This window comes from Octodon degus, unplaced genomic scaffold, assembly GCF_000260255.1.
Source record: "Octodon degus isolate 3935 unplaced genomic scaffold, OctDeg1.0 scaffold00061, whole genome shotgun sequence".
Lineage (NCBI taxonomy): Eukaryota > Metazoa > Chordata > Mammalia > Rodentia > Octodontidae > Octodon > Octodon degus.
The window spans coordinates 9,397,617-9,424,555 of record NW_004524637.1 but is presented as its reverse complement, the minus strand read 5'-3'; the positions used below and the strand labels follow the sequence as shown (position 1 = coordinate 9,424,555).

The following is a 26,939-nucleotide window of genomic DNA, read 5'->3' as shown; positions in this document are numbered from 1 at the left end:
GGGGGAGGTTTCTTGGCCACTGTCTTAGGAGCTTCCTCTCCAGTGCCTTGGAGACCATATCTTTACCTCCACATTTTGCCCCGGCTGAGTTAACAGAGCCACATGGCAGTGGGCACACTTCGCACGTTTGTGGATTAAGTGACACATCTGGATGTCACACAGTGATGTCATGTTGAGGATTATGGGGGGTTGGGGTGTGTGTGTGTGTGTGTTTCATCAGAATTCTAAGCACATCACTTTGGAAAACAAATGGAACTCTACTTTCTTGACACTATCCCCCCCTTTTTTGTTTAGTTTTGTCAGAAATGGGTACTCTATTGCCATTTAAATATTGTAGGTACATGAATTCAGAAAAAATAATCCAATATAGTCCTGTAGTCCATAATAGTAGTGGGTTATCCATAGGACTGGCAATGTCAGAAGTTGTTGACTTGAGCCCTTTACAGCTCAGCATATTAATACAGCTTTACTTTTCATGCCTCATTATTATACTTTTCTGCTGGATGGTTAAGACCAAGATAAAGTAAGACCTATATAACAAGAATCATTGGCAATATTTGAAATCAAAAAGGCTAGCAAGATACTGTGTTTTAGTGATTTTACTCTTTCAGTAGTAAGTAATGTAGAATGCTCGGGTGAAGGCAATATTGGATTTCCCGCTCTAAGATTTAGTAGTTAGGTGTAAGACTGAGGTTGGAGCATGACCTTAATCCAGATTCCTTACCAATATATTTCAAATGTGAATACCAAATGTCTTAGGCCCAAAAGTAAATAATGCCACTTCAACTCTTCATAGTTAAGATGAAAACGAAGTTGGGTTTAGAAGATGCTACTGGATGGCCCTTTCATTTGAAAATAGAGATCATTCAGATTCTTGCAGATACAGATATATCCATATATAGATACAGATACCAGAAGGTAAACTATAATTTTTTTAATATGTGAAGAGTTATAGTACTATCATAATTTGCTATTGTGGGTTTCCTGTTTCTCAAGAACAAGCTTCCTATGATAAGTAAGGTATTTTAACTAAAGTTTGTGTTGGTTTATATGATAATCAGGTGAAGTAGAATGATAATATATTGTTAAGACTGGTGGAATTATTAGATCAATTTTACACACACGAGTTAAAGATATTTCTGTCTTTGTGATAGTTTTCACCTCGTATCTCAATTTGGAAAGGTAAATTAAGGATTTATAAAATTTGTACTGGGCAACGAATATTAAAATTATTATTTTAATAGCACTGAAATATATTCAATCTCTCAACACAATTTAACTTCAGATTATGTTAGCTAGCAACAGAAACAATATGCAACTTCAGTTCTTTCAATAAATATCTCCTAATTTCACATCTGAATGCAATTACATAATTCTCTAGGAAAGATTGTTTTGTTCAGTTGCTCTGCTACTTTGTAAATGTTGCTAATTTTGATTAAGGATCATTAGAAGAAAGCTTGGCTTCTCTGTGAAACACATTATGCATAGAACACTTAACCCTGTGTTTCCCATTTTTGTCCTACTACAGTTGCAAAATGCCAGAATACAGCATACAAAGACTGGAAGTATGAGTGAATACTTCCAGGGCATTTAACCTGTGACACATGATGAACTCAAAATAGATTTTTAATAAACAGCCACGTATGCTTTTGAGTTTTGTTGCACTGAAGAACATTGATTTTAATTCTGGCTTTGTGAAAATTTGGCTGCAACTCTGTCATTCTGAAGAGCTGAATTTTCAGATGTACCATTTGCTGAGTAGCTAGTGGTTACTGACACTCTTTAATATTATTTTAATTAAACTTTCTCATTCAGATTCCACATTTATCTGCTTCTTTGCTTTCATATCAGGAAGGCTGCAGTGGCGGTTTTTGCCTTTCTTTCATCAACTGTCACATCTCATCATTTATATTTGTCTAATTGATATTACTCTGACAGCAGTGTGTTGTCTTTATGCCCAGCTGTGTGAGTACACAGACGTTTAGACTGCTTTGTTACACACATGCTTATCTCAGTGTTGAAGGTAGGTAGACCAGTAACCAGTTAGTTCTTGTCTGCTCTAACCTTGGAATACCAGAGAAACTCACTTCTGATTTTAACTGTAAAATTAGGAGTGAGAGTCCAGTGAGGTTTTGTACAAATGAAGTCCAAGACCATGTATTTTGTTATATTTACCAGATGAGAGGTTTTTTTTAAAACTTGTTTTCCATCCCTTGGCAATACTCCTAAACACATTAAGATAACTTGAGTTTACTGAATTCTGCTATTTAATCTACATGCTAGTACCCTGTGCATCAATTCCATTTTAATTTTTTTCCATTGCATTCAAGGTACTTGGACTTTGATAGATAAAAAAACACACATTTTGATGAAAATGGAGTTGCAAAACATGTACTAAAGTATGTCTGTATGTATTTATTCAATCTCATTTCAGTTCTTACTTTAAAGCCTGCCTTAATGCCAATGGTGAATTGAGGTAGTTAGCAGAATTTGAAGATGTGGAGAATGAAATAAATGCATAGGAAGATTGGTAAAGAAAAGCAAGGGTGGACAATTAGACTCTGGACTTACTCATGAGTCTTTTAACTACTGTGCTTTGAGAAAGGTGAGATTGGTTCCAAAATGTACAGGCTTCATAACAATTCGGGTGCTGAGGTGCGCTCCAGGTATTTCTCGTATTCAGCAGAGAATGAGGTCTTCAGTGCTGTGTGCTAAGGAGGGTGGCAGCAGTAGAGCCATGACACACGGTATGAGCGGCATCACTTCCAAGGTCCACACCCTAGCGCAGCTTGATGGTGTGATGGCAAGGGATGAGGCAGTGAAAAGAAATGGAGGAGCTGCACGTGTAAGAGGCTGCCAGAGGTAGTGTAGGTCAGGTGCACGGTTGCCTGATAGAGTGGGGATTTTAGAAAAATCTGAGTTGGTTTACAGAATGTTCTTCCTAAACAGGAGCTTTGAACCTACTACAGAGCATTTCAGAAATAAGGAGGGGCAGTGTAAGGAAGGATGCAATCTCTGATGTGCGTATGCTGATAGTTCAGAGAGGCTGTGCACAGGGTTCATAGCCAGGTGGCTGGGGTAAAGATTACCTGGGCTCCCTGTGACATAAGCCATCCTGTGCCGCCCTGGGCCAACCCATGACAAAGCAGGCCAGCGGCCTGTGTTGGGTACTTAAAATCTAGTTCACTGAGGCACTCTGTATTTTTAAATTAACAGCTTTTGCTCTGAAAATTTAGTCTAACTGGAAGGTAATTTGAAATTACTCTGGTTTCTTTTAGACCTGTTTATCCAAACCTTAAATATTTATGAACTCTTGCACATATCCACCTTTCTCGAGTCTTGGAGGTTATTTTTTGATCAACTTTAACTTGGATGGCTACATAATAAATGCATATATGCTGTAGGTTCTGCATGCGTTTGTGAGCATTGCTTCTTTATCTCTTTTTGCTTTTGTGCTTTGACTGAAACACTTATTTAAGTGTTGATGTCTGTCGCACCGAGTTGGAGTGCAGTGGAAGTGACATCGTGCTTGTGCATGCAGGTGCAGTACTTGTGCAACTCTACAGAGGTTTAGACCTGGGACCAGACAGTGTTTTGGAACCCAGTTCCTCAGAGCTATAATTTTGAAGTTTTGTGAATATGACCATATATGGTTTTCTCAAGAACAATAACGAGGCCTACAATAAAATATTCTCCAAATATCTATGCCTAGAAATTTCTCACTGCCAAGCAAGGGATTTCCAACTGAAATACAAAATCTTGTTATATACCTAAAAATTATTTGTTTGTATATCCCAAATTAAATAAAAGAAAACTAAGAACTAAAAATAAAATATGATAAAAAAAAAAAAAAAGCAAAAAAAAAATACAGTAAGTTGCTTTGAGAAAGCTCTGGTTTCAGAATATTTATTTGTATTACCAAAAATGTTTGCTTGAATGGAAACCTATTTTATACGTTAAGAATGTTTTAAAATGAGCAATTTCAGTAGCTTGTAATGTACTTTCTGTTTTGTCCTATAAGCCTTAAAATTCATCTTCATTATCATCTGACAGTTCTTGTTATCTATATCTCTAAAGCTATGGCGATGTATGGATCGCCACAGTTTTCACTTTGATATCTTTGGGATGCAGAAGCAGATAGAAATGGATTTGACATGTAGAAATCATTGCAAATGAATGCTGTCTTGCTAGACTTGGTGGGGTCCAAATAAGTGCTAGTGATTTCCTTCATCAGAGCTATTTCATGTGTTCTTATAATGTCTCTATTATAAAGATACCCGACACTACAATTTCTTAAACCTGTGGTTAACATCCAGTCCCCAAACAATGAAAGCAAATAAACCCCAATTTTTTCCACAGGGTTTCCTGGCTGGTTATTCCGAGGCTTTGCACGTGACAGCCTGTTCTCCACGTGAATGGAATACTCAGTGTCAATGTGGAAGCCCGGTCAGTTGGAAAGTTGCAGTAAAATATTTCCCTCCTGTGTGCAGCACCTCCCAGATTCTTATTTCCCAATCAGAATTCTTATTTATGAAGATTCATTGTGTTGGAAGTTTCCCTAATATTGTCAGTTGTGTGATTTGTTGTCCAAAACACCTTCATATCTACATGTGATTCTGGGGGACAAACGTCTTAGTAGGCCTAAGGCTGTCATTAAATATGGAATTTATTCCTATGCAAACCAGTGTATGTGGGAAACTTTTCATTAAGCAATCAATGACCTTAGCAACTTATCATATATGCATTTTTATTGCCATTTAATTCACATAATATAGTGTTCTAGATTTGCTAGCGAGCATGAACATCCTTATGTTATGGTTCTAAGGCATAGAGTTTTGTGTGTGTGTGTGTGTGTGTGTGTGTCCGTGCGTGCATGTGTGTGTATATGTGTATGTACTTTCCTGATGTTCAGAGCTTTCAGGAATTTTTATTTCTACACTTCCTCTCAGGTCCAGAGAATCAGAGCCACACAGAGGCCAGGGGTAAAGAAGCCAGGGAGCTTTTGGGGGATTGGAAATATTTCCAGAACCTGAGTCTTATTGTAGTCTCAAGGCATGGGTGAATTTATAGCACTATTTTAATTAGGGAAGGTTAAATTAATATTTGCTATTGCAAATACATTTTAATTCCTCAATGGCTAGTAATTTATTTAAAGTAAGTCCAAAAATGTTTTCTGTGTTTGGCCAAAGGCTCGCTGTCAAGGGTAACCCATTACATATTTAAATTCACGGTGGTTTGTCTGTTTGACATTCAAGCTTAAATCATAGGATTTAGATAGTTTAGACAATTTTGTTAATAGCGTTAAAAAAGTGAATCTCAAGGCCAGCTGGATAGCTCAGTGGACTAAAGCACTTGCTTAGGCAGAGTGCAGGGGTTGGGGTTCAATCCCCGGCACCACAAGCCATATAGGCCCTGCTCCCGGGATACACTGAGACTGGGTGTGGTGACACCAGCCTGTAATCCCTGAACTTGGGAGGCTGAAAGCAGAAGGATCACTATGAGTTTGATCTGTATAATAAGACCCTGTACTAAATACAAAAGAAAAAAGTAAATTTCAAGAAGATATTAAGCTGTGAGACTTACTAGAAGATAGATAACCAAACGTACCAAGCAACTAATATCTCTAGTTAATAATTTTAAGATGTAATGCAAGCTAGTAAAATATTGTCAGGGATATCTTAAGTAATCAAAATAATAATACTGTTTGTAAACAGAAAGTCTTCAACATTTTTCCTAAGGTATTTCAAAACATATTTTATAAATATTTTTGACATTATGTGTACTTCAGTAAGATAGCTATGGAATTGTAAATCCAGTCTATAACACTATGATTTCATATTGTTCATCTCATTTATATTACTAGTTATAAATAAAACTTTATTTCTAAAGTCTTTAGAGTTTATAGTACTGTTGTTTTTCCTTTAATTCACGTGAAATTTTGTGAGGGTAGGGGCATGATTGCTGTTTTATAGACGAATACAAGTTTTATGATGATAAACAAAGATTACAAAGATAATAAGCCTGATATGTGGAGTTAGCTTTAGAGTCATAAGTCCCTAACTATAAATACAGTGCTGTATTTACTGCATAATAGCTATCTTTACTTTTCTAGGGCTTATAAAAAATAACAGTTATGAATATCCTAAGATACAGCACTGTTGCTAGAAAAATTAAGATCTACTGAGACTAGCATTTAAAAATGTAAAGTCTGGGGTTAAAAAAAAATCTGTAATTTTGTGAGCTTATATTTTCGTGCTCTAATGAATGTGTTTTCATTCTCTAATGGAAGTTTGCGATCCCCTGGTGCCTCACTGCTGCGAGGTGCTTTCACAGCTGTGTCATCTACCCTTGAAAGAACAGCAGGGTGCTGACGTGTTAGAGTTGGGGGTTGTGATTGAGATCTGCGGGATCGAGCTCAAAGTTCACCCAGAAATTGGATTCTTAGTCACGTATAAGCTCCTTGGAAAGTTGGGAGGTGGTAGTGTTGGCTTCCAAAAGAGTGAACCTCCAAAGTCATCAAGCAGTGAATGTGTCTAACCAGACAAGTACCACCTCTACAAAAGATGCTAGCCCCTTTCTCAGCAGCTACTGACACTGCTTTCCTTTGCGCTGAAACAAAGATTGCACCAGTATTTGCTTGTCCTTGAAGCTTGGCACTTTCTTGGTTTTTTTTTTGTTTTTTGTTTTTTGAGGGTTTTTTTGTATTTTAGGGAAGGGTCTACCGGGTCTATAGGGTCTTACTGCTAGATTGGACTCATAGTGACCTGCCTGTTTACAGCCTCCCAAGAGCTGGGATTACAGGCACGCACCACCACACCTAGTCTCAACCACTGTCTCAGTGTGCCCCAAGGGCGGGGCTGGCACAGCAGGCCCGGGGATCAAACTCCCGGCCTTTGTGCCTGCCTGCAGGTGCTTTAATCTGCTGAGCTATTTGACTGGCCAAAGTTTGGCACTTTTTAGCTCTGGGAAGTCTATGGAATATAAACAATTTCTGAACTTGAACATTTTTTCATAATTCATTTACATGACACATAGTTAAAGCATTTATTTGAATCAACTTGTTAAATGATGATTCAGTTTACTCGAATCATCAAAGTTATATATCAAAGAAAAAGGATGGCAATGGTGGATCTGGGATAGAACATTGTAAACAAGGGAGAATTTAAAAAGTGAAATTTCTTAAAACACATTATTGGGGTATAATTTATAGACAGAGATATCAGTACATACTTTTGTATGCAGCCTAATAAGTGTGGGGATCAGTGTACACCCATGAATCTATTGCCACTGTTCGCCTCATACACTTATATGTCACTTCTTGTCCTCTTCATTTCTTGTTTTGTGATAAGAACACTTAAATATCCTCTTAGCAAATTTAAACACTTCTTAATTCTAGATATTACATTGTATAGTAGATCTCTAGGATTGATTCAACTTTTATAAGTGAAACTTCATGCCTTTGAGTAGTGATCCCCATTCCCCTCTCCTGTAATCCTTGGAAATCATCACTTGACTGCCTGTTTCCCTAGGTGTGACTGTTAAGATTCGTCTTAGCAGAAGCATGATGTAGTCCCTTGCCTGTCCTCTGGACCATTTTCCTTAGCATAGTATTCTCTGGTTCTTCCATTGTGTTGCAGTTACAGGATTTTCTTCTTTTTGCTGTGGCTGTGCTGTTCACCCTTTACCCTGTGTATGCTACATTTTCTCTGCCTGTTTGCTTGCCAGCAGTCATGCAGATTGCATACCTTAGCTCTAGGGATGAGGACTGCGGTGAACACTGAGGGTGGATACTTCCTTGAGATTGATTTCAGTTGCTTTTGACGCTCACCACAGCGTCATATTGAGTGATGTTATGGTATTTTTATTTTTAACATTTTAGGAACTTCCTACAATGAGTTGATGGGTTTACATTCCCATCAACATTATTCCAGTGTTCCGGTCTGTTCCCATTTTCACCAGCACGCATTTTGTTTTTTCTTATCATAGTTATTCTAACAGATGAGAGGTCAAATCTCAGCTTGAATTTGCTGTGTCTTCTCAGATAATTAGTGATGCTGAGCACCGTTAGCGGGGAGGGTAGCATTCATGCACACTGATATATCTAGCATACTCTTGAGTGACAATTACTTTACTAATTGGTCAATGCCTAGAGATAATACAGTTTTTCCAAGGAATGCTATCCTTTCATTTTTGATTTTGTTATTTTTGTTGTCCAATGTCCAAGCCAGAAATTAGATTTTAAATTACTTATAATTGTTAAAGAGCTGCTTCCTGAAGACATGTGGCTTGGAGAGGTCTTCTGCCCTACATTAGGCTTTGAGCTCAGAACACACAAATCTGTTACCAGATTTTTTTTTTTTTTTTAATGTTTTGGCTGTTACAGTGTCTCACTTCACAGCTTGGACTTGTGGTGATCCTCCTGCTTTCAGCCACTACCCCCCCCCCAGCTCTGGGATTACAGACGTGCACCACTATGCTCTGGCCACCTCAGCGCACCCAGGGCCAGGGCTGGCATGGCACATGGTACCTGGGATCGAACTGCAGTCCCTACACTTGCCTAAGCAAGTGCTTTAATCTACTGAGCTATCTCGCTGACACTGTTACCAGATTTTATACAATGTTTGTCTTCAGTTGTAGTGGAAGAGTGAAATTTGGCCTGGATTTCGAACAAAATTCCTCAAAAAAGATTTGAATTATAACAATTTTCCTGTGGTAGGAATTTAGACTGATAGTCAATTAGGAAAGTAAATTCAAATATGAAAGATAGTTTATTCATTCTGCAGCAGTATGCATGATATTTAATTTGTGAAACAACCTTCTAACATTTTTCAAATTATTGGATCAATGATTAAATTAGATATTTAGCTTCTACTTTATTTGATACCTAGAAACCAAATTGTATAAAAATATTTATTTCTTATTTGTGACTGTTAACTTAGGTGAAATTTAGGATTTTCTATATAGAAAACCATTACTGGGCTGGCTGTGGAGATGCGGTAGGCAACGCTTACGGTTGAAGTCACAGAAGACAAACACATTCTTCTTAAAAGAATAAGAAATGATCTAAGAGAAACAGTCTGGCAAGGAGATTAAAAGCTGAACCCACTTCAGACAAACCTGGAAGTCCATGTCACTCTGTCACACACTTCAGCCCATTAGCTGTCATAGGCGTCCCTGGAGGAGATACTCTCGATAAAATTTGACCATGCTGTATTCAAGAAGGACAGCTTTGGGACCCGGAAAATCCTAAGTGAAGAAAACAAAAGGCACCAAAATGGAAATGTTTTCAAGAAGTGAATTCTTGGGACTTATAAATGGATGAACTATCTTGAAGTAAACCAAAGAGTGAATAATTTTGGTAGCATAGCGGATTCACTGCTTTGGGGCTGAAATGAGAAAACACTGTTGCTATTTTCTTTTCTTTTTTTTTTAGTTCATTTTATTGAGAAACAAATAGCAATGAGACAGTTTCAAAACAGGTTAGTAGGACAGTTACAGTAATTAATACCTTGCATATTGTTGTCTTTGTAATAGTTATTCATAGTATAAGATGCAGACATGGGGCCAGGGAGATGGCTCAGTGGAATAAATGCTTCCCTGGCAAGTGCAAGGGCCTGAGTTCAATGCCCGGTTCTGCCAAAACCAAAACAAAACAAAACAAAAAAAGCTGAATTACAAGATGCAGACATAAAATCTTGTCCAAACACTATTAGTACAAATCTTTCTTCTCATTGAATTAAGAGAAAATAGCTGTATACCTATCCTAATTATTTTGTATATACAGATACAGAATGGTCCTTCATTTATATCCCCCTTTTTTGTTTAGTTTTGTCAGAGATTGGTGTTCCATTACCATTTAAATATTGTAGGTGCATGAATTCAGCAAAATAATCCAATATAGTCCAGTCGTCCATAATAGTAGTGTGTTATCCATAGGACTGGCAAAGCCAGAAGTTGTTGACTTGAGCCTTTTGCAGCACAGCATGCTGTTGCTCTTTTCTGTGAGTCCAGGGCTGAATAGGTGATGGCAGTAAAGACCTGCTTTAAATACAAGGTTCCCCTTGTGACTTTGCCTCCTACTCTTGGCAAAGAAGCAGTGGCTCATGGACTAAATGAGACTGAAGCTTTCTATCTGGTTACTAGTGTTAAACTTCTGGAAGGTAAACCGAACACTGCACCGTTAGCTATCAGTTGTGTTGAACATGTGATTTACATGGATAATAAGACTATCAATAAAGCAGAATATCCTGAAGCATTTGAGATTCACAGCATGCAGTCAGTAGAAGAGTTGGAATCCAAGGCAGAATTCACAAGCATTCCTCCAAGCAGACCAACTCCTTGAGATTGTCACGTACATTGTCACGTACACCACTGGTTTACCGGTAACCGCCGTGAGGGAGCGATGATGCATCATAGCAATTTTATACCTGGAACAACAGCCCAGTGTGAGAGAACTCCTGGACTAGGACATAAGGACACATATATTGGTTACTTACTGTTGGTGCACAACGTAGAATTGGCAGCTGAGCTATCTTGCCTTACCTGCAGCTATAGGATTGGATATTCTCCACTTACACTGTCTGAGCAGTCTTGCAAAATTAAAAAGAAGAGCAAAAGAGTCTGTACTGTACTGAAACCTACACTCATGGCTGCTGATTCAGGAATCACAGATAGAACTGATAAGAATGTTATGACCCAAGTTCAAGCAATGAATTATATTCAGAAAACTCTGTTTAAGATTGGGTATGATTTCCAACTGGTACAGATCAGAAAAGGATGACGCAGCTCTTTGAAACCTGTTACTGTTTGAAAAGGCCAAAGTTTTCTGGGAGGGGATGTCCAGGTGATACTACTGGAGGGGCTCCGTGGTCTCCTCCGACATACTGGTCCATGAATGTCTGCTGCTGCTGTCCCATTGGCCAGGGCTGGGGACTGACAGAATCACGTGGTGCTGGAACAGTTATGGAAGTTGCTGACTAAGCTGCAGGCAGAATGGAAGCACTTTTTATTTGCTATGAAATTAAACTAAAGGACTGAAAGGAAGGTGGTTATATGATTCATGATAAGCCAAACCCCAGAGGTGAAATTGTAATTGGCGGGCAGAATATCTCCATGCGATATTTTAAAAATGAAGAGAAAACAGCAGAGGATCATTCTGTGGATGATAATGGGCGCAGGTGGTTTTACACTGGCGATACTGGAGGATTCCATCCTGATGGCTGTTTATGGGCTATTGATTGTAAGGAAGGTCTGGTGCAGTTGCACGCAGGAGAATACGCGTCTCTTAGGAAAGCACTAAAGAACTGTCCTCTTAGTGACAGCCTCTGTGCTTTTGCCATGAGCAACCAGTCCTGTGCGATCAGTTTTGTGGTTCCTAATCAGAAAAGGTTGACACTTTTGGCACAACAAAAGTGGGTGGAAGGGACTTGGGTTTATATCTGCAGTGACGCTGCTGCAGAGGCTGAGATATTGAAAGGAATTCGGGAAGCTACCAGTGCCATGAAATTGGTGAGATTTGACATTCCGATCAAAGTTGGTCTAATCCCAGAGCCCTGGGCCTCTGAACCTGGTTTGGTAACTGTCGCTTTCAAACCAAAAGCAAGGAACTGAAGAATCCTTACCTCAGAGACATTGAACGAATGTATGGGGGCAAATAAAATATTGCTCCCTTATTTACAGTTGAGGGGAGGTGGCTGGTAGTTTTCTGTTCTAGAATTTAAGTTTTTGTTGAATTGTCTAGGAAGGTGCAAAGTGTATCATTCTAAAGATATGATAATTAAAACAAAAATCCAAAAGTGAAAAAAGAGAACTACTACTTATTCAAAAGGTAATTCCATTATTATGTATGATTGCAAAGGGACACCCTAAACTTCTGCAGTCATAGAACTTTCTTAAGAAGAGTTTCAAAAATGAGGAAACTGGGACTGGGGAGATAGCTCAGTCTAGTACTGGAAAAAAAAATGAGGGAACTACTTCAAGTGGTATTTTTTCCAAATATTGATCCATATTTTTCTAGAGTTAAAATTTTATCTCAGTTCTTAGATTACGATTTGATGCCTATTTATAAAATCACTGTCTCAAATTAATGTCCCTATAAAATGTAAAAATGAATCAAAATGTATATTTTAAAATCATACTATATAGTTCAAAACAGTGTTTAAGTCTTGTGTACTGACCATGGAACCTGATGTTGAAATTACTTTATCTCAACTTAAAAACCCATTTTTAGGACTAACTTCACTTTTATGTATGTATTCTGTATACTCAAAAATATTGAGTATAGAGTGTACTGGACATATTTTTGTCCAGTATTTTTATTTGTATGTGTACTACACTGAAATAAAGTAGCTCAGGATTCAATTAATTTTACTTAAGTGCCCTATTACAGAGAACTAAAAAAAAAAATGATAAAAGACCAAAAAAGAAGTTTAGGATAACAAGGTGGACTCTCCTGAATCTTGGTCTGTAAAACTTGTATTTTTTGGGTGAGAACCAATTATCCTTTGTGGGAAGAACAGCTTATTTTTGAGACAAGTAACACGATTGTGGAGATGTATCAGAAATTTTTGGAGATGCTGTGAGGCCACCTCACAATTGATGTGAACTCCACCTTTCATCATCCTTCATTATAATGACGTTGCTGCATATTCCTTTAAGAGATGGACGAGAAGTTCAAGTTTTGGTGTGGGTAGTTCAGCTTTTCTCCATGACCCTTAGCTGTGCTGCCCTTGGCCAAGTATATATTTATCTTGTCAGGTAAATTATGAAGTATTTACTGTATGAGGTTAGATGCAGGGCTTTTGTACTTGATTGGTCTTACTGATCTCCATTGTGCTTCGATCTTTGACATCAACAGGTACGAAATTTTAAATCATGCAAATGCGTGCATATGCATAGATGCTTACTGTATGAATAATGCCCTGGGTTTAGGAAAAACTGCCTTTACAGAAGAACCTTATGTTGTTTGGCTGGCACATGTTTTACTTTAGTGGTGTCCTGAAAGTACAAGCTGCTTGGAAATTTATGCGTAGGATGTTCTTTGCTTTCTAAGTTTAATTTGTCTTCTTTTTCACAATGTATAGGGGCCAGGTTTGTTTGAAAATTCATCACGATAGCCAGGGAGATAGCTTAGCAGCTTAAGTGCCTGCCTGGCAAGTGCAAGGTCCTGACTTCAATCCCTGGTGCCAAACACAAGGGAGAAATCCTTCACAAAAATGAAGCTCAGAAGTATAATGCTTTTTGAATGGTGAGATAGCTCAGTGGACTGCCTGCTTTGGCAAGCACAGAGACCAGGGTTTGATTCCCCAGTTCTGCATGCCAAGCCAGGCCCGCCCCTGGGGTGCGCTGAGCTGATGACCAGGTCCCGGCGTGGTGGCATATGCCTGTAATCCCAGCACTGGGGAGGCTGAAAACAGAAGGATCACCACGAGTCTGATCTGCATAGAGAGACCCTGTACCAGATATGTAAAAATGAAAACAAAAGTATGAGGCTTTTATGACAAGGCTGTTTATAAATTTGAGCCATGTTAGTAGACCCAATCTTCCAATTACTTTCTGATTCAATTAAATGAATAGCAATAATAAGTTAGTCCCTTTATAGTTACATTGAATATCAGAGGCAATATTTGTATTGATTCCATAAGAAAATACCATATATTTATCATTTTGAAACCACGCCACCTGCCAGTCAATGTATTTAATCATCTATTAGAAAAATAATAATGGAAATGTTTTCTATCAGTAGCATACTTGATTAGAAGTATTTTAAAGCAAGTTTTATTAACTGTTACTTCTTCCATTCATAATAGAGAAGGGTAAATTATAAAGATAAATTGGAGTACTTAGAAATTCAATATCTCTCACAGTTAGTAATTACATGGATAGCGAAAACAAGTGTAGTTTTAAAAGCAATTTAAACTTTGGTAGTTAGTTGTGTCTTTAAATGCTTTCATTGTGTTTTAATGATTCATAACAGAATTAATAAGAAAACCACTAAAATAGCTTTAGAATATAAATGAGGTAATTGTTACTAAGATATGTTCAAGTATTATATTGTAGAATATTAAATATTTTATTTACGTTTATTAGCAGTACTTGATAGATATAAAAAATGTTGTATGTCACAGGCACACTGTGCCAGCTCCAGAAGTGGGTGTGGTGGTGCATGTCTATTACCCCAGCACTAGGGAGGCTGAGACAGGAGGATCACCGTGAGTGCAAACTGTGTAGCGGGACCCTGTATCAAAAAGGCAAAAACAAAACAAAAAAACCCTATGTTATGTATGACCAAACTTGGTCAGTTTTGGTTTTTTTTTCTGAAGAATCTTTATTGTTTGGATTGACATTGGCTAGTATGAGGATGAGTATTGGCTACACATTGAAATCTCTGGGGGGAAAGTACATGCATATAGCATTAGGTATAGGTATATATCTATTTCTGTCTGTTCAGTCGAAAATACGCTATGCTGTGCCCTCCACTCAGGATTCCCTGGAAAGCTCCTGGCGGACAGATGGCAGTGCTTGAATACTCTGTTTACATAGAGAAAGAGAGCAGTTTACCAGTAGCATCAGCTCCTGTTCCTTGCCTGAGAGGAGCACTTTTTGCACAGCAAAATATCATCCAGCAGTTGTATGTGTACGGAGAGGAGGACAAGCCCAAAGCGCACGGGCCCTCGGGCCTGAGGCACATTAGGAAGCAGACAGTCAACTGCTGCTACCTTGGAGTTGTGGAGGTAGAATTATCTTTTACTTGTGGTTGCTTTTGCTTCTGGGAGTTGCTGAAGCAGCTTTCACTTTCTGCACAGGAAAAAAGTCCTTCTCCTACACGTCCCAGCGGTTCTTTTAGCATCGTGGTGTATCGGAATGAGTCACCATCTGCAAAGCTGTCAAGCCTTATTACCGGTAGATTAAATTTTAGGAACAGTCTTTTACAAGTTGCAGGAATCATCTTTTGAATGCTAACATTTGTATTAGTCATGTTTCAATTTTAATTTTGTCTTTTTTCATTTGGGGAGAACTAGCTAGAGCTACTTCTGTAATAAGCTCATGGCGTTTTGCAAGCAGTGACTGTCACGACTTTCCAGTAGTTGAATTGGTCCAGCAGTCTAGAAATGCATAATTTTTGATGTTCAGCTGTATATACATTTTACAGTATGTGATGATGAGAGAGATAATGACTAAATGTGAAATAATTTTTAAGAGAACATGTTTTGCTAGAGTAATTTCTCATATCAACCCGTGTATCCAATATATTGCTTTTTGTCATATGAATATTTGAATAACATTTCAATATTATTGCAATATGTATAATACTTGCCTTGAATTATTCTACGGTACGTTAATGGAAACGAGAAATAGTTACTAAAAAATGGATTTGTATGGATTTTTATGTCTGTGTATTTTAGATAGTTTAAAAATTATTGCCTATTACATTTCTTTTATAGTACCCACATCTATTATGTCTGCTATCTATGAAAAATATGCCTGCATATGTATAAGCCAAGCACAGCATCCTGAAAGCTACCTACTGGTGTATCTCACCATTCCCCAGCATCCTCTACTTTCTTTCTTTTCTCTTTGGAGCCACAGGGAAAAGCATGCCCAGTGAGTTAATCTGATATTCAAATTAGGAAAGGCCACTTACTTCTGGACTTCGCCAACATGCCCTTCTCCCATAGTCCACTCACGTTGTCTCCAGCTTTTTCCTTCCATGCAAATCTTGAAAACACTGCTGTTTTCCTTTGGAGTGTTTCTTTTTGCTCAGATTCTTTCTTTGGAATTTAAATCTAAAAATATCAAGCTTTGTGAATGAATGTGTATGAAGTTAGAACTCCACGCTCTTTATGACTTTAGCAAAGTTGATGAAGACCGTGGCATTTATGTGCATTCTTTTGCTAACAATTATTTACTAAGTTATTAACTAATAACTCACTAAGTTATTAACACATGTAATATCTTCCAGTTGATTGGCAAGGATAGAGATTAGAGAGCTGTTTTCAAAGATGTGATAGAGTTTAAAAAAAACTAGACGCTTTGGCCCTAGCATTCCAAAGTCAATTAAGACTCAGGACATATGAGAACTTGTACTGTAATGTCATGTAACTTGGTAGTGTCCCAAATTTTCTGATCAAGGAGATTATGGGGCCAAAGAGGAAAGTGATCAATGATGTAAAGTGTGCCTACGGAGAGTCACATGGAGAGAAAACATTCTCTCAGGCTTTCACAGAGAGCATATTGGCCAAGCAATGGCCGTGACTCATCCACATGGCTGACACTGACAAAGGTTCTACAATCTGAGGTACAGGATCTCAGGATAAATCCTGAGGGGATTTCACTGACCTTCTCAGACCCAAAAGCTACAACTCTTGTTGCATAGGTCCTGCTTTACCTTGGTCTTAACCATCCAGCAGAAAAGTATAAAAATGAAATATAAGAAGTAAAGCCACGCTGTTATGTTGAGCAGCAGGGGACTCAGGTCAACAATTTCCGACATTGCCAGTGAAGCAGAAGACCCAATACTCTTATGGACTATTGGACTCTTTTAGAATATTTTGCTGTTAATACACCTATAATAGTCAAATAACAGAACTTTAAAAAATGGGATACAGATGAATGTCCATTTTGTATCTGTGTATTCAAAATGGTTAGGATAGATATATAGTTCCATTCTCTTAATGAATAGAGGGATTTGTTCTAATGGTGTTTGTAAATAGGATATCATGTCTGCATCTTGTACAGCAATTTACCACTAGGAAGAATGTATGCAATGTGTTAATTATTGAAACTGTCCTACCAATTTGGTTTGAAACTGTCTCATTGCTATTTGTTTCTCAATAAAATTATGGGAAAAAAACCCAAAACTTAACACTTCAGCTCAGTGAATACAACTTCAGCCAAAGCCACCAGATGGCAGCCTATAGCAGGTTCTGGAACATACTGAGGGTGTGTAGGGTGGATTAACCTTGTTCTTCCCTGAATGTTGCTATGTGAGTATTTCAAGTCTAATTTATAAGAGGACATGGTAGCCCCTTTATCGTATGAAGTGCACTGTAGCGTGAATTCATTTGAGTAACTCAGTTGCACCTTCGCAACACAAACCTCTGTGATTCTGGGGTGTAAATAACCAAAACGATAGTGTTCTTAGCACTTGAGAGATGATTCATTCAAGGGATGATGCTCAGAGGGTTGTGTCTGCCTGACACCGCTGCTCTCTTCATCCTTTTCCTCTTTTGCAGGTGACTTGGATTATTACTGGCTGGATCCGGCCACGTGGCACAGCCGGGAAACTTCACCTATTAGTTCGGTAAGCTTTCTGGGAAGGGAGTGAATGTATTTGGAGAATTCCATGTGCTGCCCACCGTCCTTCGACCAGTAAGTAACGGGCAGCTGTCTTACTCTGATTTCACATTTAGTGCATCTTAGACATTTTATGAGAACAAATGTTAATGTTACTTGAGTACAGTTTTCAAGAAAAAAAATCATGACTAAAAAATTAGAACAAATTTTAAATGAAGTAAAAGGTTGATTAAATAGTGAAAGTAAGAGGTATAAATAAGACTGAGATACTACTGATGCTTTTCAATTTCCAGTGAGTTTGCATCTTGATAAACCCCTTGTACACTGATAATATTGTAAGTTGAAAATGCGCTGACCCTACCCAGCCCACCCAGCATTATTGTGGAGCAGTGCGTCATTACCTACCGGCCATGGGCTTTTCCCTCGTCCCCTGTGGGTGACCCTGTGAGCTGCACTTGCTACCACCTCTTGGCTTTCTGACAGGGTCTCATGTGGCACCTACTCAGAACTTCAGATGAACATGTAACGATAGCATAAGAAAGTTGCAATAGTCCAAGGTGGATTGTAGTAACTCAGAAACTGACTGCGTTTGGTAAAGATGAGATCTCCATTAACAACTGAAAATACGGAATCAGTTTTCTGTATGCAAGTGGGTACATCTAAAGCAATCATATTCTAGAGTTAAGAGATGTACTTAGTTGCTAACTCCTTTGCAAATCCTTTAATGTAAGTTTTTATTGCAAATAAAATAAAGCTCTAAATGAAAACCTTCGTAAGATAAAGATAGAGTAAATCTCTCCTCCAGAGTGTCTTTCAGCTGGGAAATTTGTATCCTGCTGCTGCTGACAGGTATATGTCTACAGGAATGAAAGCAAGTCGTTTACCTTTTAAACTTTATGTTTTAATAGCATCCAGTGACGTGGCAACCATCCAAAGAGGGGGACCGATTAATTGGACGTGTTATTCTTAACAAAAGAACAACCATGCCCAAAGAATCAGGTGCATTGTTGGGTCTAAAAGTAAGTATACTTTGAAAAAGTAATTCATTTTTCTTTAGTACTGAGGATTGAACCCAGCACATTGTAACTGAAAAACAGACACTGATGTTTAAATTTCTTTCCTCTCTTTTCCAACATAAAATTCCTCTAGTGAGTATAGGTTTTCATATGTGTAGTATTTTTATTTCTGAATTGAATTTAATTCATTTAATTTATTTAAATTAAATTTAATTCATAAATTCATTTAATTCATTAAATTAATGAATTAATTTAATTCATTTTAATTCATTTAATTTAAAATACTGAATAATATTTTAAAGGTTTTATTGGTACAGCATACAGATGTACTAGAAAAATTCAAAAGACTATAGGAAAACTAGAGTTGATTTCTCTGAATATAAAATTGAAGGATGACTTTTACATTAAAATATTTTAATGAAATGGAATAAAGTTAGACAATGTAAACCTTTATCATATAAAATGTCAACATAAAACGTCAATAAAGAGATTCTTCTAATAATAAAAATACTTGTAGTATTACTAAAAGTAGGTACATTTAAGCCAAATGGTTTTGATTGGAGTTAAAGAAACCCTCAAAGCTGTTGCTTTAGAGCTGTGATTGACCAAGAGATTGTATTACAGTTCTTGTGAAAAGATACCCTTTCCAAACCATTCATCCAGCTAAAAAATGTTCAGAGCTGGCCCTTGAACTTAGTTCTAGAGCATAGACACTATCACACACAGTGTCCGGGGTTCTCCCCCGAGAAAATCCCTCACCCCAATCCAATTCACGTACTTTATGGTATCTTAAATGATCATTATCATTAATTCCTCTTGCTATAAAATAATTCTGATCATGTCCATTAATGGTTATGTTCCGAATACCTGTGGATCAAGTTTACCCTTTGCTAGTGTTTCCTCTGCTTTTAATTGCAAATAGTTGAACCCCTGCATTGGAAAAATTAAGCTCTTAAATTTAATATGGAAGTACCACCTTTTTAAGTAATGTATGCTACCATGTGACCTTGACAACATAGATGTCTGAATGTAGCATGATTTTAACAGTAGTACATTGTAAGATCTATTTTGGTAATTAGTTTTCTTTACATTTTCCTTGAAATCGTTAACATGCTTCTTGCATTTGATCTCACTTGAAAACTTAGTCACTGCATGACTAGAGTGCTTCCTTACAAATTGCCACACAATTATAAAGAACACAGAAGTGGCTAAGCTGTGGACTTGAATAGTAACAATGCCAGACACATAGACGCGGAGTTGGGCAGCAATCATGCCTAACACATAGATGTAGTTGACACGTGAAGGGAACGTGTGTTTCAGTTTGAGACTCAGATGGCCATTTGTGGACATACACGTAGGCTTGCCTCTTGCCCTGCGATAAACAGCTTCTCCAAGCAGTCTGCTTGTACCTTAAGTCGTAGTCTTCGTGGTCATAGACCCAGGGCACGGGGCCACTGCTCCACCGAAGGTGTCAGGGTCTGATAGGGCAGTGGAGCATTATCTGCAGATAGAAGCAGCAGTTCAAGTGGGAGGCATGAATTTGGAAGATTTCAAACTGAACTCTAATAGAAGCAGTGTGAACCACTTGATGCATGATACTGAGTGGGAGAGACCTGGCTCCTGTCATCCAAGAATATGCATTTTTGTGGTGACTGGTTTTCATTAAGTCAGTGTAAGAAGCAGGACACAATTTCTTTAGGACACATGGTCATTTCAGTACACCAGAATATTTTCCTTCCAGGGCTATGATGCAAGACAGTCCAGGACTGTCTTTAAGCAGAAATGTACTTCAGTAGGGGCTGGGGAGATAACTCAGTGACACAGTGAGTTATCTCACTGTGTTGCACAGTGAGTTGTCTCACTGTATCTCACTCAGTTGCACTTGCCTGGCAAGTGCAGTCATGAGTTCAATTCCTGGTGTCCCCTCACATCCCCCACAAAAAATACTTCATTAATGACCCCACCCTTGAGTATACATATATCACAAAACACTAGGATTACCAGCTGAAATTTATAAAGTTATTTGCCTTTGGAGTCTTGGAACTTACAAATCTGCAATTGTCCAGGTCGTGGGAGGCAAAATGACGGACTTAGGACGCTTGGGTGCTTTCATCACCAAAGTGAAGAAGGGCAGCGTCGCCGACGTGGTGGGCCACCTCCGGGCAGGTACGGGTTCCCTTGGAACTTTTAGACCATGCTTTCTCTAGCAGGGGCAATGGGTGTCAGCGTGGGATCAGTTTGGTATGTCAATTAAGTTGCTAGTTAATTTTAATGTAAGAAAAAAAGTTTTCTTCCAAATAGAAATAATAACCAGTTACAGCAATAGGCAGTTATACGTAAGTGACAATTTGGAGCAGGTAAGAGTGGGAATCTTTCTTTTTATTTGTGTAAAAAAATGCATTGATTCAAAATACCGGAGGATTATTTGTATAGATGGTTTCATAATGCTACAAGACTTTAAATCTAAGCAATTTAGCTTTGTGAAAAATACATTCCAAGAAACTGTTTACTCCTTTAATTTTAAGCAATAGTAGATACTAAACCTTTTTACCTTCATCCCATTAACATTTATTTAGGAACAGATATTTTCATAAAATGTAATCATATTTATGTTTTCTATACAGATTACATAATAAGAAATTATTTTATTTCTTTTCCTTTGGTACCAGGAATCGAACTTACAACTTTGTGCTTGCAAGGCAGGTACTGTGCTGCTGAGCTATGTCCCCAGATCCTGACATATTTAATTTAAATATGACGTATATTGTAATCATATGAAGATCCGCATCTTTATTTGAAAATTTAGCCAATTATACAATTATGTAATCATACAATCACTTAAATATCCAAATTACCTTAATTTTAGCAGCAGCTGCACCTTGTAAAATCTATTTTTGGTAAATTATTCTCTTTTCATTGTTCTTAAAATCATATTAACCTCTTTCTTGCATTTGACTTCACTTCAGAGCTTATTATTAATGTTACGATAGAGTGTTTACTTATGCTTTATAACAAAAACAGAGTTGATTGAGTTGCAGAATTAAGAATCCACAACTCAAAGAAAACATTCCCAGCCTGTATTTTAAATTCATAAAACTTAAGATTGCAAACCCTTCAACTTTAGAAAGATGTTCTACCACTCTTCTAATTTATATAAAATAATAGTTTTTGTTGTGGTATATTAATGTTTTTGTATTTCACCCTTGAATTGTATTGATTACTAGAATACAGTTCAAATCATTTCAACTTTTTTCCTTTGGTAGAGACTTTCTATTCAGATATTTTACAGGGAATACACCATAGTCATGGCATTTCTCATTCACTGGATGACTTTAGAGATACGTAGTGGTATGGTGTACCGGAGTAACCCAATCAAGAATGACCATGTCATTAAATTGATTCTTCATCTAATAACCCAGAAAAGTATGAGGATTGGGCCAGGGAGATAGCTCAGTGGAATAAGTGCTTGCCTGTCAAGTGCAAGGTCCTTAGTTTGATCCCTGGTACCACCAGGAAAAAAACAAAACAAAACATAAGGATCCTTAATTTGCAGATGTAAGATAACTTTATCTACAGAAACTTGAATTTGCTGATCAGATTATAAATGCAGTGGCTTTTCATTTTGTCTTTGTGGTTTTCACAATAATAGAGAAACTGGTTTTCTTTTTCTTTACATATAAACGCCATCGGCCTATTGGAAACCCACATGCCTACGTTCTTGGGCACTGGGACCTTGGTTCAGCATGGCAGTCTTTTTTCCTGCCAGACTGTTTTGCGGTCCTGCCACCTTGCAAGTCCACAGGCCCCTCATTACTGTGTGGTGTGACTATCCAGGATGCAGAAGTGGCTCCCGCACAATCAGTCGGATCATTCTGGGTCTCCTGCCCATCTTTGTTTGGTTCAAGTCAGAGGTCTTGGACTCTGTTTTGTAGCGCATCTAGCTCTCCACTCTGCAGCGCTCCTAGCTGGAGGGAAGGTGGTGTTGACCTCCAAGACTAGGGCGGCACCTCTTGTCCATCTGATTTCTCCTGTGCTCTGCCTCTGGAAGCCTTCCATCCTTACTTACAATCTCTTAAACTGTCACATTTACAAGAGTCTTTCTTCAGCCAGGGAGATAGCTCAGTGACATAAGTGCTTGCCTGGCTAGCGCGAGGTCCTAAGTTTGATCCTTGGTACTGAAAAAGAAAGAAAGAAAGGAAGAAAGAAAGAAAGAAAGAAAGAAAGAAAGAAAGAAAGAAAGAAAGAAAGAAAGAAAGAAAGAAAGAAAGAAAGGAAGAGAAAGAAAAGAAAGAGAGAAAGAAAGAAAGAAAAAATATCTAAAAACCATGTTTCTTGCTGTCCCATCCCAAACATTAATTACTAACTCCCTAGCATGAACTGGCACTGCTTCCTTTGGTCCTCAAATGAGCCCCTGTCACTCCATGTAAGCTGTTTTATTAAAGTTGTTTCCATACTATTTTTCTTTCCTTCTTTCTTTTTTCTTTGTTTGGTATTGGGAATTGAACTCAGGCCCTTGTACTCGCCGGGCAGGCACTGTGCCTCTGAGTACTTTCCACAGCCTTCCATACTATTTCTATACCATTACATGCAAAGACAGAGAGCATGTCTTTAGCATCTTTGTGCTCCCTGGGTCTACAACCTCTGCCTGAAGAGATTATCCATACCCAAATAAATAGGATTTAAAAAACCATATGTGGGGGCCTGGGAGATAGCTCAGTAGAATAAGCGCTTGCCTGGCAAGTGCAGGGTGAAGAGTTCAATCCCTGGTACCGCACCAAAAAAAAAAAAATCTGTGATTTAAGCATTCTTGGCCTGCAAATAGATAAAAACATGTATTATTATGGTTTGATTTAGCAGTTATACTTTCAAGTTGCTGTCTATAAACAGCAGAACTATATAATGCACTATCCATGATGGGTAAAAAAATCAACTTAATTGCTTATATTGATTATTTTTAAAAAATTGAAATAGATCATAGTAGAATAGGAAATACCAGGGTAAGTACTGTTTCATTGAGCATTTTCCAGTGTATATGTATGTGTTTGTGCATATACTGAGATGATGCAAACGTTCTCTTTTCTTGGTAACAAAATTGAAAACACTCCTAATATATTGTGAATTTGTGTTTATTTTTACCTTTCCCTTTTTTTAAAAAATAGTGAAGTATATTCATTGCTTATTTGAAAAGCTTTTCCAGTCAACTACTTAGGGTGAATTAAAGTCATTTAAGTATTACTAATAACCATATTCTATTTTCCAAACCAAAGCAGCACATGTACTTTATGATACTTATTTTTTACTTTTGAGGAAAGACCCACTTAGGCAAAAATGCCAATTAAAGTAGTTCTAGGACAGCATTTTTATATTTCAGAAAAGATGACTTCAACAAGACTACATGATCATGTCTGAAAGGCTTAGCTTTGTGCTTTTATGTTAAAACGCTAACTTTGAAGTCTATAAGATTACATCTTTATTTCAGTATGTGTTTGCTTAGCTCCAGTTACATTTTAGATACTAAGAACAAGAAAAAACCCCACAAGCATCAAAAGTCAAGACTCCTCCGTGTGTAATAAGCCTTGAGCATTTCAGCTGAACCCGTCATTGACAGGTTCTAGGGAGACAGTCGCTTGGGACCTGAAAGTGCTCTAAATATACTTCCCAAATGATCTCTGGTGAAAATTCGAATTAAAATAACTACTGCTGGTGAGCCTATGTTTTTCAACGCAGCATCATACGACTGTTCTAGATCAATCTCAGACTGCTTAACAAAGTGATCAGTGCTGTGTGGTTTTCATTATCTTCCGTATTTTCCGCTGACATTTTTAACGCTCCCGAAATACGCTGTGTAGACTGTGTTTTGAACATCTGGAAATGAGTTGACTGTCATGCAACAGTTTCACATCTGCTTGCTTTGTAACTTTGCCATAGCTACCTCTGTCGCCCTCTGGGTGTGAGTTCAAATCTGTTCATGCATTTTTATTCTGTTGCGCCTCCGGCGAAGCCAGCGAAGCATGATTTGTAATTGAAAAGTTCACGCTAGCAAACATGGATCGCTGATTCTACTAAAGATACCAAAGATAAAGCAGGAGTTTCGCACAGTTCAGTGAGAATCTTTTGCATACAGTGACGACAGTGGAGGGCATGCTGCTGTTTATTACTTTTTTGATGTTTCCAGCTAGGCTGTGCTAATTCCATTCCATGGCATGAAATTATTTTTTATCTTTTTTCTGGTATATCGCAAAGGACAAAGTCAGTTCTGCGTTGTGCTATTTCCAATGACCAGTAATATTCTTTTTTGAGAGAAAATACCAAAAGAATAAAAAATGTGTAGAGAAACCATTTAGCTGACATTCTGTGACTGCCAAACCTTCGAGTGCAGAGCCTAGACCATTAGACTATTTGTATATGTTTCGCATTTCTTTGTTTAAAAAAAAAAAGAGAGAAAAGATAAGAAAAATAAACAGATTATTTAAGGTAAAAAAATACCCTTTTTTTTAAATTCAAGGGGATGAAGTTCTAGAATGGAATGGTAAACCCCTGCCGGGAGCTACAAATGAAGAAGTTTACAACATTATTTTAGAATCAAAATCAGAACCTCAAGTTGAAATTATTGTTTCGAGGCCTATTGGGTAAGGCTAAAAAAACTTACTTCTTAAGTTTAGTAAATTACATGTATTAGCAGAGTTTTAAAAAGAAGTTTATACAGTCATATAATACATGTTAACATGGATAGTATTTTTTTTAATTCAATGCTGGGCATACATTTTAAAATTTTAAAATTTCGTATTTTTTTCTTAAAATTTGAATACTGAATTTTGGGCACTATAATTCAGAAGCTCCAGAATTTGACATTGGTAATATCAAAAAGTATATCTATTTTTGACAAGTGAAGTATAAACATTTCTCTTAGTGCCAGAAAAACTTACTTTTCATCTAGTATTTCTTTTAAGGGAGTCTCTAGAGAACTTGTCATCTTACATTATTTAAAATATTAATGATTACATGTGTCTTCATAGACTTTTAATTCTACAAAGGATAATTTTTTCCTAACTTAATGACTAGTTCCAAATTTTATTTAAAATCAAATAAAATAGTAACTATTTTGACATTTGAATTGGTCATAAGAAGTGATACATTTTTAATATCTTGATTTTTGGCATGTTTTATCTAGAGCCAATGGAATATTGTCTGTATGTGTGTAGAATTTTCCATATATTTAGGTTTTTCTAGCAAACCCACAAATTCCAGAATCTGTTATTCACTTTGCCACCTTACAAGGCATTTTATATAGAAGCGTTTCATAGTTGGCTTGATGTTTGAATGTATTCTTGGATATAACTCTTCTTTTTTCTATTCTCCAAGATATTATAGAGCCATTACTTAGGGTTTTTTATGTCCCCAAACTATTAACCTTAATTTTTTGGTTGTCCAAGTGAATATGTGTCAAAGAAAAACCTACAAGGAAATAGTTATCCCTCTTTGAAAAGAATGACAATGTGTAACCATTGTAAAGAATAATATTAATATATAAAACTATAAAAATAAAGGCAAAATTATAAACATTCTTAATCGCTGACTTCTAAGAGTAAACATTGAGGACATTTGCAAAATACTGTCCATTTCTCTGTAGATTTTAAAAATAGCACTATAATTTATGCTAGCTTTACATACATATGTTCTAGTGCTGAGGTACATATGAGGCTGAAGAAGAGGTAAGTAAATTGGAAAATGAATCAAAAGTATAAAAAGTAAAATTTAAAATCAAGTAATGTGCTCATTGCCAAATATTTCCAGATATAGAGGGGTTTCAAAGTAATCAGCTAATATTTCATTGACTTAATTTATGTTGATGTAGGAAATCAACAGACAATTAAAGGAGACTGGAATGACATTATTTTAATTTTGTATGAAAATTACTTTAAAAATAATCCCCAGCACAGCCACACCCCAGATGCTCATGGGCTTATGTAATTTCAGGAGTATGAAATGCAAAGGTTATATCCTGAATAAAAGTCAAGTCTGGCATTAAATTACTAGTTAATATATTACTAGTTTAATTTTTTAAAATGTATTTAGTACAGGGTCTATAGGGTCTCCCTACACAAATCGGACTCGTAGTGATCCTCCTGTTTTCAGTCTACCAAGTTCTGGGATTACAGGTGCCCACCACCATGCCCAGTTTTACTAGATTAATTGCAATGATTTTTAAAATACTTAGTTTTTGTTCACTAAGTATAATTAATATAAAGAAGAGAGAAAATATTTCTTTATAATATACTAGCCTAACCGTCTCAAGACTCAGTCCTAAGATAATTTATGTGCACACTGTCTATGAGACATTACAGTCTGTAAGACATCTTGTACCTTGAGGTTTTGATCATTTTTGTGAACTCAGCAAATACCATATCCTTGGGCTTTATGTTTACAATTTTTAATATTACTTTATAACTGTGAGTTGTTTAAGCATCAAAGGAAAATTTATGATGAAAGTATTACTGAAAAAATTAACATGCCATAAGTTTTAGTTCAAAATCATTGAAAAAAATTTTAACAACTCAACATGCATCTTTAAGGATGCAAAAAATACACAGCCTCTACCATGTCTTGCTGTAGAGTTTGAGTTTCCTA

General features: G+C 37.1%; 1 protein-coding gene and 1 pseudogene across 1 annotated transcript in view; both read left to right on the top strand.

The window, feature by feature from the left end:
* The window catches only part of Rims1 (regulating synaptic membrane exocytosis 1), a 496,751-nt gene that overhangs the window by 312,991 nt on the left and 156,821 nt on the right, over positions 1-26,939 (top strand). The window contains exons 7-10 of the mRNA XM_023718668.1: positions 17,235-17,302; positions 18,204-18,314; positions 20,378-20,477; positions 24,817-24,940. Coding sequence (XP_023574436.1) covers positions 17,235-17,302; positions 18,204-18,314; positions 20,378-20,477; positions 24,817-24,940 — 403 coding nt within the window. The remainder of the gene's footprint in view (positions 1-17,234; positions 17,303-18,203; positions 18,315-20,377; positions 20,478-24,816; positions 24,941-26,939) is intronic.
* Positions 2,750-11,657, top strand: LOC105742588 (annotated as a pseudogene).